General features: G+C 34.1%; 1 protein-coding gene across 1 annotated transcript; it reads right to left on the bottom strand.

Moving 5' to 3' along the window:
* Positions 1-511: 511 nt before the first annotated feature.
* On the bottom strand, positions 512-2434 carry LOC136972120 (RAC-gamma serine/threonine-protein kinase-like). The gene is made up of 8 exons (XM_067266670.1): positions 2168-2434; positions 1837-1931; positions 1625-1761; positions 1461-1546; positions 1271-1382; positions 1101-1235; positions 948-1027; positions 512-598 (listed from the first exon to the last, which is right to left on the bottom strand). Exons 1-8 carry the CDS (start codon positions 2432-2434, stop codon positions 512-514), a joined length of 999 nt encoding a protein of 332 aa, XP_067122771.1.
* Positions 2435-11601: the final 9167 nt, after the last annotated feature.

Raw genomic sequence — 11601 nt, 5'->3', positions numbered from 1 at the left:
CCGATTAACGACGTTCCGATTAACGACGCTCTACTGTACTCGTATGTCAGCAGCTAGTATTTTGACGTGATGAATAGTCATTTTTAAAGACAATTAATTCCATTAATATCTGTCAATATGAAGAGAGTTGCGACTACTGAATTTAATTTATAAACAATTGAATAACACGTGTATTTATTGTATTTTTTATATATCTTTTTATACAGCATTTAACTATTTTTATGTTCTATACCTCGTCTTTACTCGCGCTTGTTCAGACAATTCGCCATACTAATCCTACGTCATTATTTTTAATATCCACCACACAATACGAATGCTTATCGTTCAATATTGAACACACAAACTACCAAAAACGATTGAACGCAATTAAGTTTAATTCGAAACAATTAGTTGAAATCATTTAAAAATACAATTAAACTTTAATTATTTATAATTAACAAAATCATATAATAAATTATATTTTAAAAAACATTTTTTTAAAACGTATATATATATATATATATTTAATCAGTCAAGTGTGAACTGATTCGGGCCAAGGGACATCAGCAAAAAATCTGTGTATTCTGATGTCTCCTTCTTGCAGACGTTTGTTCGGATCCTGAAAAAACAAGAAATCATAAAAATTAATCACAACAATTGATACTGTTTTAATTATATTTTTATCTGTAAATTTTCAAAGTCAACTCGTATTAAAGCAAGTTATTCAGCTTCTGATTACTGATTAAAATTTGATTATCACAAATATGGAAATTAAGTATTCAACAGTGTTGATTAAACAAACTGAATTAGTAATTCAAATATTCACTTAATTATTCAGAAAATGTGTCGAAATGTTATAAAATGAACGCGTTTCTTATAATGAAATACTCATATTAAACAACGTAAATACCAACATTTAATACTTTGAAATGTAACGAGAAATAATACAGTAGATATTATAATCTTACCTTTTGTAGTAGATTCTCGATTATGTCTACGGCATTCATCGACAGTCGCTTAGGATACTGCAACTGACCTTTATAAACCTCTGAAAAAACACGCTTACATTACTCACATCGTTTCTCTTTATTGTTAACAAATCAAAAATAACGATGGCTTACTTTTCGCAATCTTGATAAGGGACGTCAGGTCCATATTGTCAATGTTAAATTTTTTTAAATAAATAGCCAATGGAGTTTTTCCAATTAAAATCTCGTATAACACGATTCCAAATGCCCACCAATCGCAATAAGCATCTGTATGTAATACGTATTAATTGCAAGAGTTAAACGAAATGATTCGATTAAATTCGAATAGATCACCTTACCGTACGGTTCTTCCTCAAGAATTTCTGGACAAAGATAGAACAAAGTCCCGCAATAGTTTTTGGGATTACGTTCATACTGACGGAAAGAAACGACGATGTTATATGAAATGTGTACCTTTACGAAACATAGGATATTACAGTATACATTACTTACTGTGCACACACCGAAATCGATTAACTGTGCTCCTTTTGTCCTATCTATCATGATGTTCTTGGAGCTAATGTCCCTATGAATTATTCCTGTCGAAGACAAAAATAAATTCGTCATACAATTTGCATTTATAAAACATGAATAAATAAATAGATTTAGAAAATCACCTTTGTTATGAATAAACGTGATGGCCGAAGCGACTTGAGCAGCAAGTATTTTGGCTTCGGCTTCCTTCAGAAATTTCTTGCGGCGTATGTAAGTTGTCAAGTCCTGTCCGTCCACATACTCGGAGACAAAACAGTAACTAAAGAAAAGAATTATTAGTCTGTAGAAGCATAAAGTGTTGCCAATAACTCAAATGAAAAAGGTTGAAATTTACCGTGTTTTTATTTTGAAAAAACTTATTAACGTCACAATATGGGGATGACTGGATGCGGACGTCCATGCTGATTTTTCTCTTTCTATCTTACGACTCTGTAAATAAAGACATTTTCTTAATATACACTTAATTAAGAATATTCTGTAGATATTTTAAATTAATGTTTATAGAACATCGCTTAGTACATCATCAATAATTAAATAAGTTTTCATAAACGTGTAATAACATAAATGAGGTGTGAATTTATGATTTTTGAAGTCAAGAATAATTTAATATACATGTTTTGTCTTTTGACGCCGTATGACAATGGAAAATAAAGCTTAATGCATACCTGTGCGAGACAATAGCGCTCTATCTTGACGGATTTTATAGCCACTTTATCACCTGAATGTTTACACCGAGCCAAATAAACTGTACCGAAACTCCCCTTTCCTATTTTTTTAAACTTGTAATTGTTATTAAAAATGTGTTCATCATATTTTGATGAACCCAGTCGAAATTGAGGACGTGCCAGATTATTTTCCAATTCGCAGTTCTGAAATCGCAAAATCAAATTATAAACTTCTTTAATTGAAGGATTGTATAAAAAACGAGTCATAAATAACGCTGATTTTCCAAGAGAAAGATAAATATCTTACCTTTGTAGGACAATCTGTAACTTGCTGTCCACTTGGTTCAGCATCATCATCTCCCCTGTAAAGAAATTCGATTATATCGTAATTAATATTAAATAAATCTCAATTATAAATGTAATTAATAAGAAAATTTATTCTTTCTTTTGCTTTTTATAACGTTACATTCACAAAAGTAACTTCTTTAGGCAGCGCACCATTTTTTCTTCGCAATCGCAGCAATAGAATATTGTTAAATGCAGTTTATTGTAAAGAATTGATGTAATTTATTGTTACGAAATTACATTTAATATGAAATCACGTAATTAATTATATGAACTTTAATTCGCGTATTAAAATGAGCTTTTAGAAAATTTTTTACAATGTCTCATCATTGTTTTAAATGTACATTTTTGTTTCGTTGCCATTAAAGCGAAAAGTTTAACTTTTCCGAATTAACAGAGAAGTTAAAAATTTTTATTATTTGTGATTTCAGCTTGTGTTAAAACATATTGCACTTAAATGGTTCCACTCAAAAATGTGTTTCGGTTCTTTGTTGGAGCCTATATTTGCAGAAGTATTTCGGCTGTCTGTTCAGGAAGCGCAAATAAGCATCGTAGCCGTGAAATGAATTCATCCATTGTTAATGAGTGATACAGAAGATGAGGGACCGATCTTATTGTTAGTAAAAGCAAAGAACTTTTTTATCAAATCAAAGCTCTTAAGCTACAAATTCACTCAGATATAAAATTATATTTTATTTAGACGTGAACTCTCAATAAAAGGAATTAATTTCAGGGATACTATAGATTACCACCTATGGAATTTCGGGACTTTGAGTATATATCTGAACTGAAGGGACCGAGCCGATTTTAACGGCACCTTACTTTTGGACCAGTGTCGAAAAATAAGGAAGTTATCATACTTTTTTAATGCTTTCATACAGACGGCACCGTAGTTGCTGGTGCTGTTATCTCGCGATAAAGTCTGCAAACAAATTTAAAAAAGCACTCAAAAATTCAAGTAATTGCACGAACAGTCGAACGCCACTTTCGCTTTCTTTCTTTTGTTCAAGAACTACCGTGAATCAATAACTAGTGACGTTAAACAATCAGCGGTTTGCCGGCGGTTCCTCTCCCGGGGAGTCTGTCGGGAGCACGAACAGTCGAGCGCAAGTTGCTTTTTTTCCTTTTGTTTAAGCATCGCGACTCCCGATTGCGAAAGCGCGGTCGTCTCGTAGTACTAGCCGACCGCAAGCGATAGCGTCACTGAGGGGACGTTGTCCCCGAGGTCCACTAGCGAGGATATGCTAAAAGGACTTAACTCGAACTGCAGACGATCAGTGTGTTCATGGATCAACATCTGCCTCTGTTGAAGGTATATATGGCCGACTTGCCGGACTGCCTGTTAAACACGCGATACGCTTAGCGGAGAGAGCGACGGGACTCCCGATCATTGCGCGATCGCCGAAAAAAGTATGATGACTTTCTTATTTTTGGCCTCCAGCCCAAAAGTAAGGTAGCGTTTAACTCGTCTCGGTCCCCTGAGTTCAAATATATACTCAAAGTCCCAAAATTCCATAGATCTATAGTACACCCCCTAATGTCATGCAGTATTTCCTACCGTATATCTCGGCAGATAAGACAATAATTGAATAAAAAAAAAGGTCCCCAAAATTCGGGGTCGTCTTATAGGACAGATATATGCTAACACTATAAAACTTCGACGAAAATTTATACCTCGTCTTATCTAAAAGTCGTCTTATCCGTCGAGATATACGGTACATTATTTTTCAGAGTAACTGAATGCTCGTAACCTTTTCTTAGATCTTCGTATTTACATTAATGTTCTTTTTTACATGAAATTGATAAAGAGACCGTAAGTGAAAACCTTAGGGACGAGAGGCTCCGATTAAATATACCCAATCTCCGATTAAAACCGGAAGTTATGTTATTTCAATTCAAAAATTTCCCTGAAATGTGTTAGACCCTATCTCCAACGCGATTATATCGTTAAAGAAAAAATATAATGAACAGGGCAATTATCTAGTAATTTGTAGTGGAGAAACTATACAGTATATTGTAAATTAAATATATTTAAAATACGATTAAAAATTACAACCCGGAATGACGATGTCACGATAAATAATTGCTCGTTCTATTTTTACTTTCCCCTTTCTATTATTTATAAGGGAAAGCTATCGGTCAAATAATAATCTTCAAGAGTTTTACATTATTGAACTCAAAGGATGTTGAAACTTCAAGAAATGTAAAAAAATGGGGGGGTTTTCTGTATGCATGGCTTCAGCGTTTGTGTGTGGAGCACGATTTTGTTCACCCTGTTTGAAGCCTAATAACTCCTGTGCTTTTTGTATAAAATTTCCGAAATTTTGAAAGGTTTATATATCAAGAAGATTAATTCTGGTAAATTTTGGTGATTAAAGGTCGAGGGGGTGGAGAGATAAAGAGGGTCGTGTGTCATATTACGAGTAGGGTGAAACTTAATTACGACTTTACTCGTTAATAGCATTTACAATTATTTTGTTTTTTATAAAACACATCCCCACCCTCGAAATTAAGTTCATTGCCATTTTATAATACTTAATAATATAAAACGATTTTAATAAAATATTATAACAGATTATATCAAATATTACTGGCAAAGTTTAGCAATGAGTTGTTGAATTTTTAAAGTAGTTTTCGCTCATGTAAAAACGTGTTTATCAAAAAACTCGCGGATCTTATTGTCATCTGTCATAACTGTTAATAATAACGTCTCTAACAAAAATTAATGCAAAAATTCACAATTTTAATATTTTGACAAATATCGAATCTTTAAACTGGTTTAAAGAATCGATATTTATACTCGCGGGACCGCATATATTCGGGGACCCGCGTATCCACTGCCACAACATGACTTCACAATCACATCAAATGCCCCAGATAACAATCAATTCGGCGAAATGGTCATATTGCTTTTTCCGACCAAATGATGCGGCTTTTCTCAAATTCCGACAGCCGTACACAAAGTCTTCGACCGCATCGTACTGGCATGTCTGGCATCAGAAGGCAAACAGCAGACAAAACAATATAACAACGAGTTGCTTAACTTTCTCGGCAACATTTGGTGGCATTATCTGTTATAATATTTAATTAAAAGTGTTTTTATATTTTTAACTATTATAAAATGTCAAAAAGCTTAATTTTGAAGGTAGTGATGGGTTTATTTTTTAAAAAATACTGTAAATGCTAATAACGAGTAAAATCGTCATTAAGTCCGACTCCCCAAACAAATTATTTCTGCTCACTTATTTGTTATTATTCTTTACGATTTTATTTTATTTCGATTCTAGTTCTAATATGAGAACCGAGGGGAAGAGCTTTGTGCTTGATCCCGCTTACCGGTGCGGGCTGGAGGAGTCCTTCACACGGTCAGTGGATGGCGATGAATCGAGTGGAGGGGATAGCGAAGTCGAGATAAGGTGTCTGTCGTACTCAAGGATGACTGGCATTAATATACAATCACACATTTAATAAACAGATAATATACTACGAGACTAAATTACAACAACACAGTTCAGCTAGGACACGACAATACTGTTGTCTATTCGGCTCAAAGGTCCGGTCGTCGATATTCGGTTGACGTTCGACCGGAGTTATTATTATCCTATTATCTTAGAACTAGGCTTATACTAACTTAGAGTTATGTGAGAGAGAGAGAGTTTCCAAGACTAAGTCAATACCTCGGGTCGTCCATATCTCTTGGCTTATGTGGGTGAATCGGTAGACACTTGTTGATCTAGCGAAGAATCGGAGGTGGACTGTCGGAGATTATTGCGGAGTATGGGCCGCTGTATGGCGGAATGGTTCGTGGGTTTCCCGTTGATGTCCGCCCGGAGACTTGGGTAGGACCCCTTTTTATACTTGTTTTGCGGAAACTGATTAATGCATCGGATGATGTGTTAGTCAGTTTCTGCATAACAATTCTTAGTTCGATTTGTGTCTAGTTGTTGTTTATATTAACTTGTCACAAATCGAACGTTCCGTCAGATTTATTTTTTTTTACCATCTTGTATTATTACTCATTCTACCTCCTAACGTTGATAACAGGTGTCAAACAAGTGAATCATTAGCAAGAGGTGACTTAAAGTCATGATTTGTCTTGCGACCTTAGTAATGATTGTTTAAATAAACCCGTCTTTCAATCGTCTCATCGATGACTAAATCGAGTTTCTCATCGGTTGTTTTTGCTTCGTCATCCTTTCTTTCCCGGAGGGAGAGGTTAGAATCCAATTAAACTACTATTTTAATTAATTACTACTTGGATAATTGCCTGCTTCTCACACTAACAAATAGTTTAGCGTAAACATGTAAAAATTTGAATTTAGCTGAGTTTACTTTTTATACGATGACGCAAATTTGAATTTGTTTAAATAAATTATAAACTCTATTGATATTATTCGTTCGCATAAGAGCAGCATTAAAAAAGAAAAAAATACAATGGTGTCAAAACAGTCTGAGGATCCACAAAAGCTCGATTCCGTCCGAAAAGACTGTTTTGTTCCAGAGGTTTTGTAAGAACAGGATGTGAAGACTTGTTGCTTCTTCAGAATTGTAAATATTTTCATCTCCTGCCAACTGTCATTTGCTCTAAACATATGTAAGAAACTCTTCTGCAATTTTCAACCTTATTCTGCATTGGGCTGTATTTTACATTGTACAGTGCAGAAAAATCGTCAAAAATGAAATTACAAAGACATGTGCCTTTATAATTTCATTAATTGAGAACTTTTTAGTATTAAGTTGATATTAAGTTAGAGAATTATTTTTAACAAAGTACTCGCGGAGACACACTTCAGTTTAATAATCATTGTTTTATATCATTTAATTTCTTGCCTTTGTATCAATATAAATTCGTAAGTTTTTAAAATTACTTTTACTTCTTTTATCTTTATATTTTTGTTTCGTTATGAATCGTGTACATTTTCTTCTGCTTTGACATTCGGTTTAATTGTTATAATTTTAATTATAAATTAGTCCAAAAATAAAACATGTGGATATAATATTTAAACTGATACACGTAATCGATTAATATACAGTTATAAAGTTTTATTAAGTAAAAGTTTATATACACGTTTAATTGTTCCACATAATTATAATTGTGGTTTAAACATATGCTAACTGCGGTATTTCCCTTTTGTTTTTATTCAGGTGTTTACACGCACGTTGCTGGCGAAAATCCATTATTTTCCGCTCAGAATTTCACCGATCGAACATCCTCAGTTGAGATATTTCAAACGACCAAAGACGGTGCTAAGTTGTCGCCGTCGACTTTAATTAACTGAAGTGAAAAAACACGTCTCACGTAAGCGATGACGAGAGACACGTATCATTCCAAGTACCGTCAGCAGGAAAGGGAAGACGCCAAACCGCCACGAAAAGTCACATTAGATGAATGAAGTCGCATCCGGTCATTAGGTCACAGCCAGGTAAAAGTCCATATCCGGGTAAAAATGTCACAATCGGGGGCAAAGTCACATCCGGTGAGAAGACCTTGAAGATTTATTTCTTCCAGAAGAAGAAAATCTTCTTCCACCAAGTCTACTTTTTTCTCTTTTTCAGAATCGATTTTCACTTTTTTTCCGGTCGTTCTTCGCGTGCCTGTCTCTGCACCGACCATTCCGGAACTTCCGGATACCTCTTTTCCAGGTAATCGATGACAGACGAGGTGCTCTCATTGGGAGAGACGACAATGACCCGTTTCTTGTCGAATTGACCAGATTCCTCCGCACCGTCCACCACGAGCGTTAAGACAATATTATAAAATGAAATGAAAATTTAATAATATAAATATGACAGGAAATGATCGTTTTAATTACAAGAAAAATTCTAATCCCAAATGAATATAAAGTTGTAATGGGATAATAAAAATGTTAAAATTATTCATTCAATTATTATTGTGGGTGCCGGGAGGCGGCCGATTTCTCGTTCCTCCTTTTTGTCGGCTAACAGGTCCGTGAGACCTGCCCACGTCAAGATGGCGGTTCGGAGGAGTTACGCGTTACGCGAGTGGATGCGAGTGGAGGAAGTGAATGGGTTCGACGGTAGAGCGGCGGATGATGACATTCGAATAAAGGACATTACAACGGATAAAACAATAACAATGATTTATTAAAGCTAACATGACAATTACAAATGCGGCGAGCGTCAGTCGCCGGAGTTCGTATTCGCGGAGGGAGAGTTTACATAAATTCGGGTCATACCTCGTGATCCGGGTCGATCTTCGTAGTCGCCAATATTTCGTTGGCTATCGGCGGGTCCCCTCGATTTCGTCCGCACGCGCACAGGCCAAACGACAAACGTAACCGACCCCCCTTTTCTCCGTCGTCGCCCTTTTATTCTCTCGGTCACGAGTTCCAGATTCGCCAACCCGCGTTTTTCGACTCTGGTTCCTCCTGATTCATTTTTTCTTTCTTTTGACTCATATCCCTTTTCCTTCTACTCGCGCGGAAAGGGATGTATCATTACCGGCTAAATTCCGGTGGGTCCGAATTCTCACATTATGTATTAAATATATTATAATACAACAGTTGTATGGTTTGTAAAAGTTATGCTATTCTGTCGATTGTCATTAAAACTAATGAAAATATTCTAAAAGAAATTAGATAAACTCATTTATTCTAATTCATTAAAGGTTAGATTAATTATAATAATGTCATATGGGTTGTAATATGTAATACACACAAAATTATAACGGGAAAATAACAGAATATTTTATTCGAGTTTGCTCTAACAATTCGATTCGATTGACGAAAATGAACAATGAAACGATTACATGCACTTCCCCAAAATAAGTCAAAGGTTCTATTTTTCACTTTGAAGAAACCACACAACGATTCGTTCTGTGAAAGTTATCGCTGCTAATTGTGATTTAATACGATGTGATACGATGTGATAATTGTGATTTAATGTTTAAAAAAGTACCTAAATCTAGAAACATCAGGGACTAAACTTACCCAAAATAATCTCTTTATCTACAGCAAAACTCAGAAAACAATCGAAACAATTCACTGAATAATCGCATTCCAACAAAGCTAAACACCATTATCGAAATTCTATTGGTTTAATGCTAAAAATTTAGAACTTTTGACAGAATTGCGCGGTTTCCGTGTCTGTCTTTCTATAGAAACGAACCATTCTGGTTTTTGTCTGTAGTCTTTCACTCATTCCCACAGTGACGAGGTAGATTTATTTTATTAGAGTTTGTTCGAAGACTTTCATAAACTAAGTCGATTTGAGTAGGATTCGACTTAAATGGAGCAATGGTAGAATCTTTTGGAACTGTTGCTTCTATATTGTTGTTGGGCTGCAATTTGAAAAATTGTAGATCTATAAATGTCCACTGTCGTCCGCCTGTCTGGACTTCCTTAGTCTCGAGAACGCAGTTAGGTAGATGAAAGTCGAGATCAGATATGAAAAGACTAGGAGTTGATCGCATCGGAAGTTCATATATAGTTAATTGAGGCCTGCTCCCTCGATTAACTACATATGAACCTCCGATGCAAGGCAAAAGTCACGTTATTTGCATTGAAAACATTTCCGCTGAAAGGAGTTAAATCGATGACAGGCACGACTGTATTGCTAACAGGAAAATTATGATATACGGGGGCGAGACAGTTTGACGTGGAGAGCATATATTTTAAATTAAATAAATTAAAAATATGATTAAAAATTGCCGCTTGGCATTGTGACCATGTCACAATAAATAATTATTTGCTATTTTTTTAATTACAACGTTAAGTATTCTGAAAACAAATGGCTTATAAATAAATAATATCGTTATTTCGTTTCCTTGCGGGTAATTTAAATATTTCTTCCGCAAGAACATACGATATTTGTTTTTCACCCGAGCAAAATTTACAGGTTTTTGGTGTTTTTGCTTAACACGACAAACACTTTAATTAAAATCAGCATTAAAATCTAATAACTTTGCTACGTTAAAATTGCCGCGATTTAAACATTTATTTGATTTGTATATGAAAAAAGGTAAAGTATAAAACGTTTTTACTATTCTAACAGCGACTACAACGGGTAAGCTAGAAGTTTATTGGTCAAAAACACTTGACTGTTGTAACACATTAAATATTATTAATTAAATTCCTTTGTAACTGACTGTCTTTTGTTTAGTTTCTTAATTACTCAAAATTAACAATCTTAAGTATATTTTAAAACAATATTTATACAAGATTCTCTCATAAGTGCGTTTAAATTTTATGCGTTATATAAACATTGAAAAAAATAAATATTTAGTTGTATGCAAAATATATATTTATTTAATAATGTTTTGTAATCATCACACATTTTCTACATAAAACACTACCTGAAAAATTCTTGGAGTTTATCTGACTTGAGGAACACGACATATTTAGGACAGATCGCCCATAAAATATCTTCGGAGAGTTCTTCACTCAGATTCGATCCGCTTTCCTGGGGTTAAAAAATTTTAATAAAATGTATTTTAAACAAAATTATTTTATAACAATGACAATGCTTTTGAAAATTCAATTAATTATAATTTCTCCCCAAAAAGTATGTAAGAATTTTTTCACTAAATCTATGGGCTTGTAAACCTGTATTCCACTCAGTTATACAGAAGGTTTTCAATCAGAAATAATTCCGCTTTGGTTAGAACTTGGCTACGATATTCATTCTGCAGATGTTTATTTTATAAATATATGATCTTATAAACTCTATTTTAATTAAATTATCCATTTTGCAATATAATGATTTATGACTAGCGTGTCTACTAGTCATAAATGAGTACATTGCAAAATGGATAAATCCTGCTATATTAATTAAAATTCTCTTTTTGTTCCAATATGGATTGTATTCGTTTTCATTATAGTTAATCCGGCTTTACATTTTTGAATGTCATGTGCTTGTAATAACATGTTTAATTGTCGGTCCTATGATAAATTCATGTATTTGTAGTCCACTTGATAACCAACAGTGAGTATGAAGGTTGTGAAGATAATGGGAAATAACTGGCTTTCTTTGAACAAGACTATTCTTTTCGAAAAGGTTATGATTGTATTATTTACAGTACTTTCTTGACGGCTATGTTGCTATGTCGCTCGTTGCCTCGTAGATAGAAA

This window comes from Centruroides vittatus, unplaced genomic scaffold, assembly GCF_030686945.1.
Source record: "Centruroides vittatus isolate TY-2023 unplaced genomic scaffold, ASM3068694v2 contig_2809, whole genome shotgun sequence".
Lineage (NCBI taxonomy): Eukaryota > Metazoa > Arthropoda > Arachnida > Scorpiones > Buthidae > Centruroides > Centruroides vittatus.
Note: the sequence above shows the minus strand (reverse complement) of the source record. Positions and strands in the feature narration are given on the sequence as shown.

What these genes read in the sequence shown, in the direction of transcription:
- LOC136972120 (XM_067266670.1), bottom strand. Translation starts at nt 2,434, where the DNA reads ATGACTCGTTTTTTATACAATCCTTCAATTAAAGAAGTTTATAATTTG. An exon ending in AGCGCTATTGTCTCGCACAG is followed by an intron (nt 1,932 to 2,167) that starts GTATGCATTAAG and finishes CTTTATTTACAG; the next exon opens with AGTCGTAAGATAGAAAGAGA. An exon ending in GAATTTAATCGAATCATTTC is followed by an intron (nt 1,236 to 1,270) that starts GTTTAACTCTTG and finishes TATTACATACAG; the next exon opens with ATGCTTATTGCGATTGGTGG.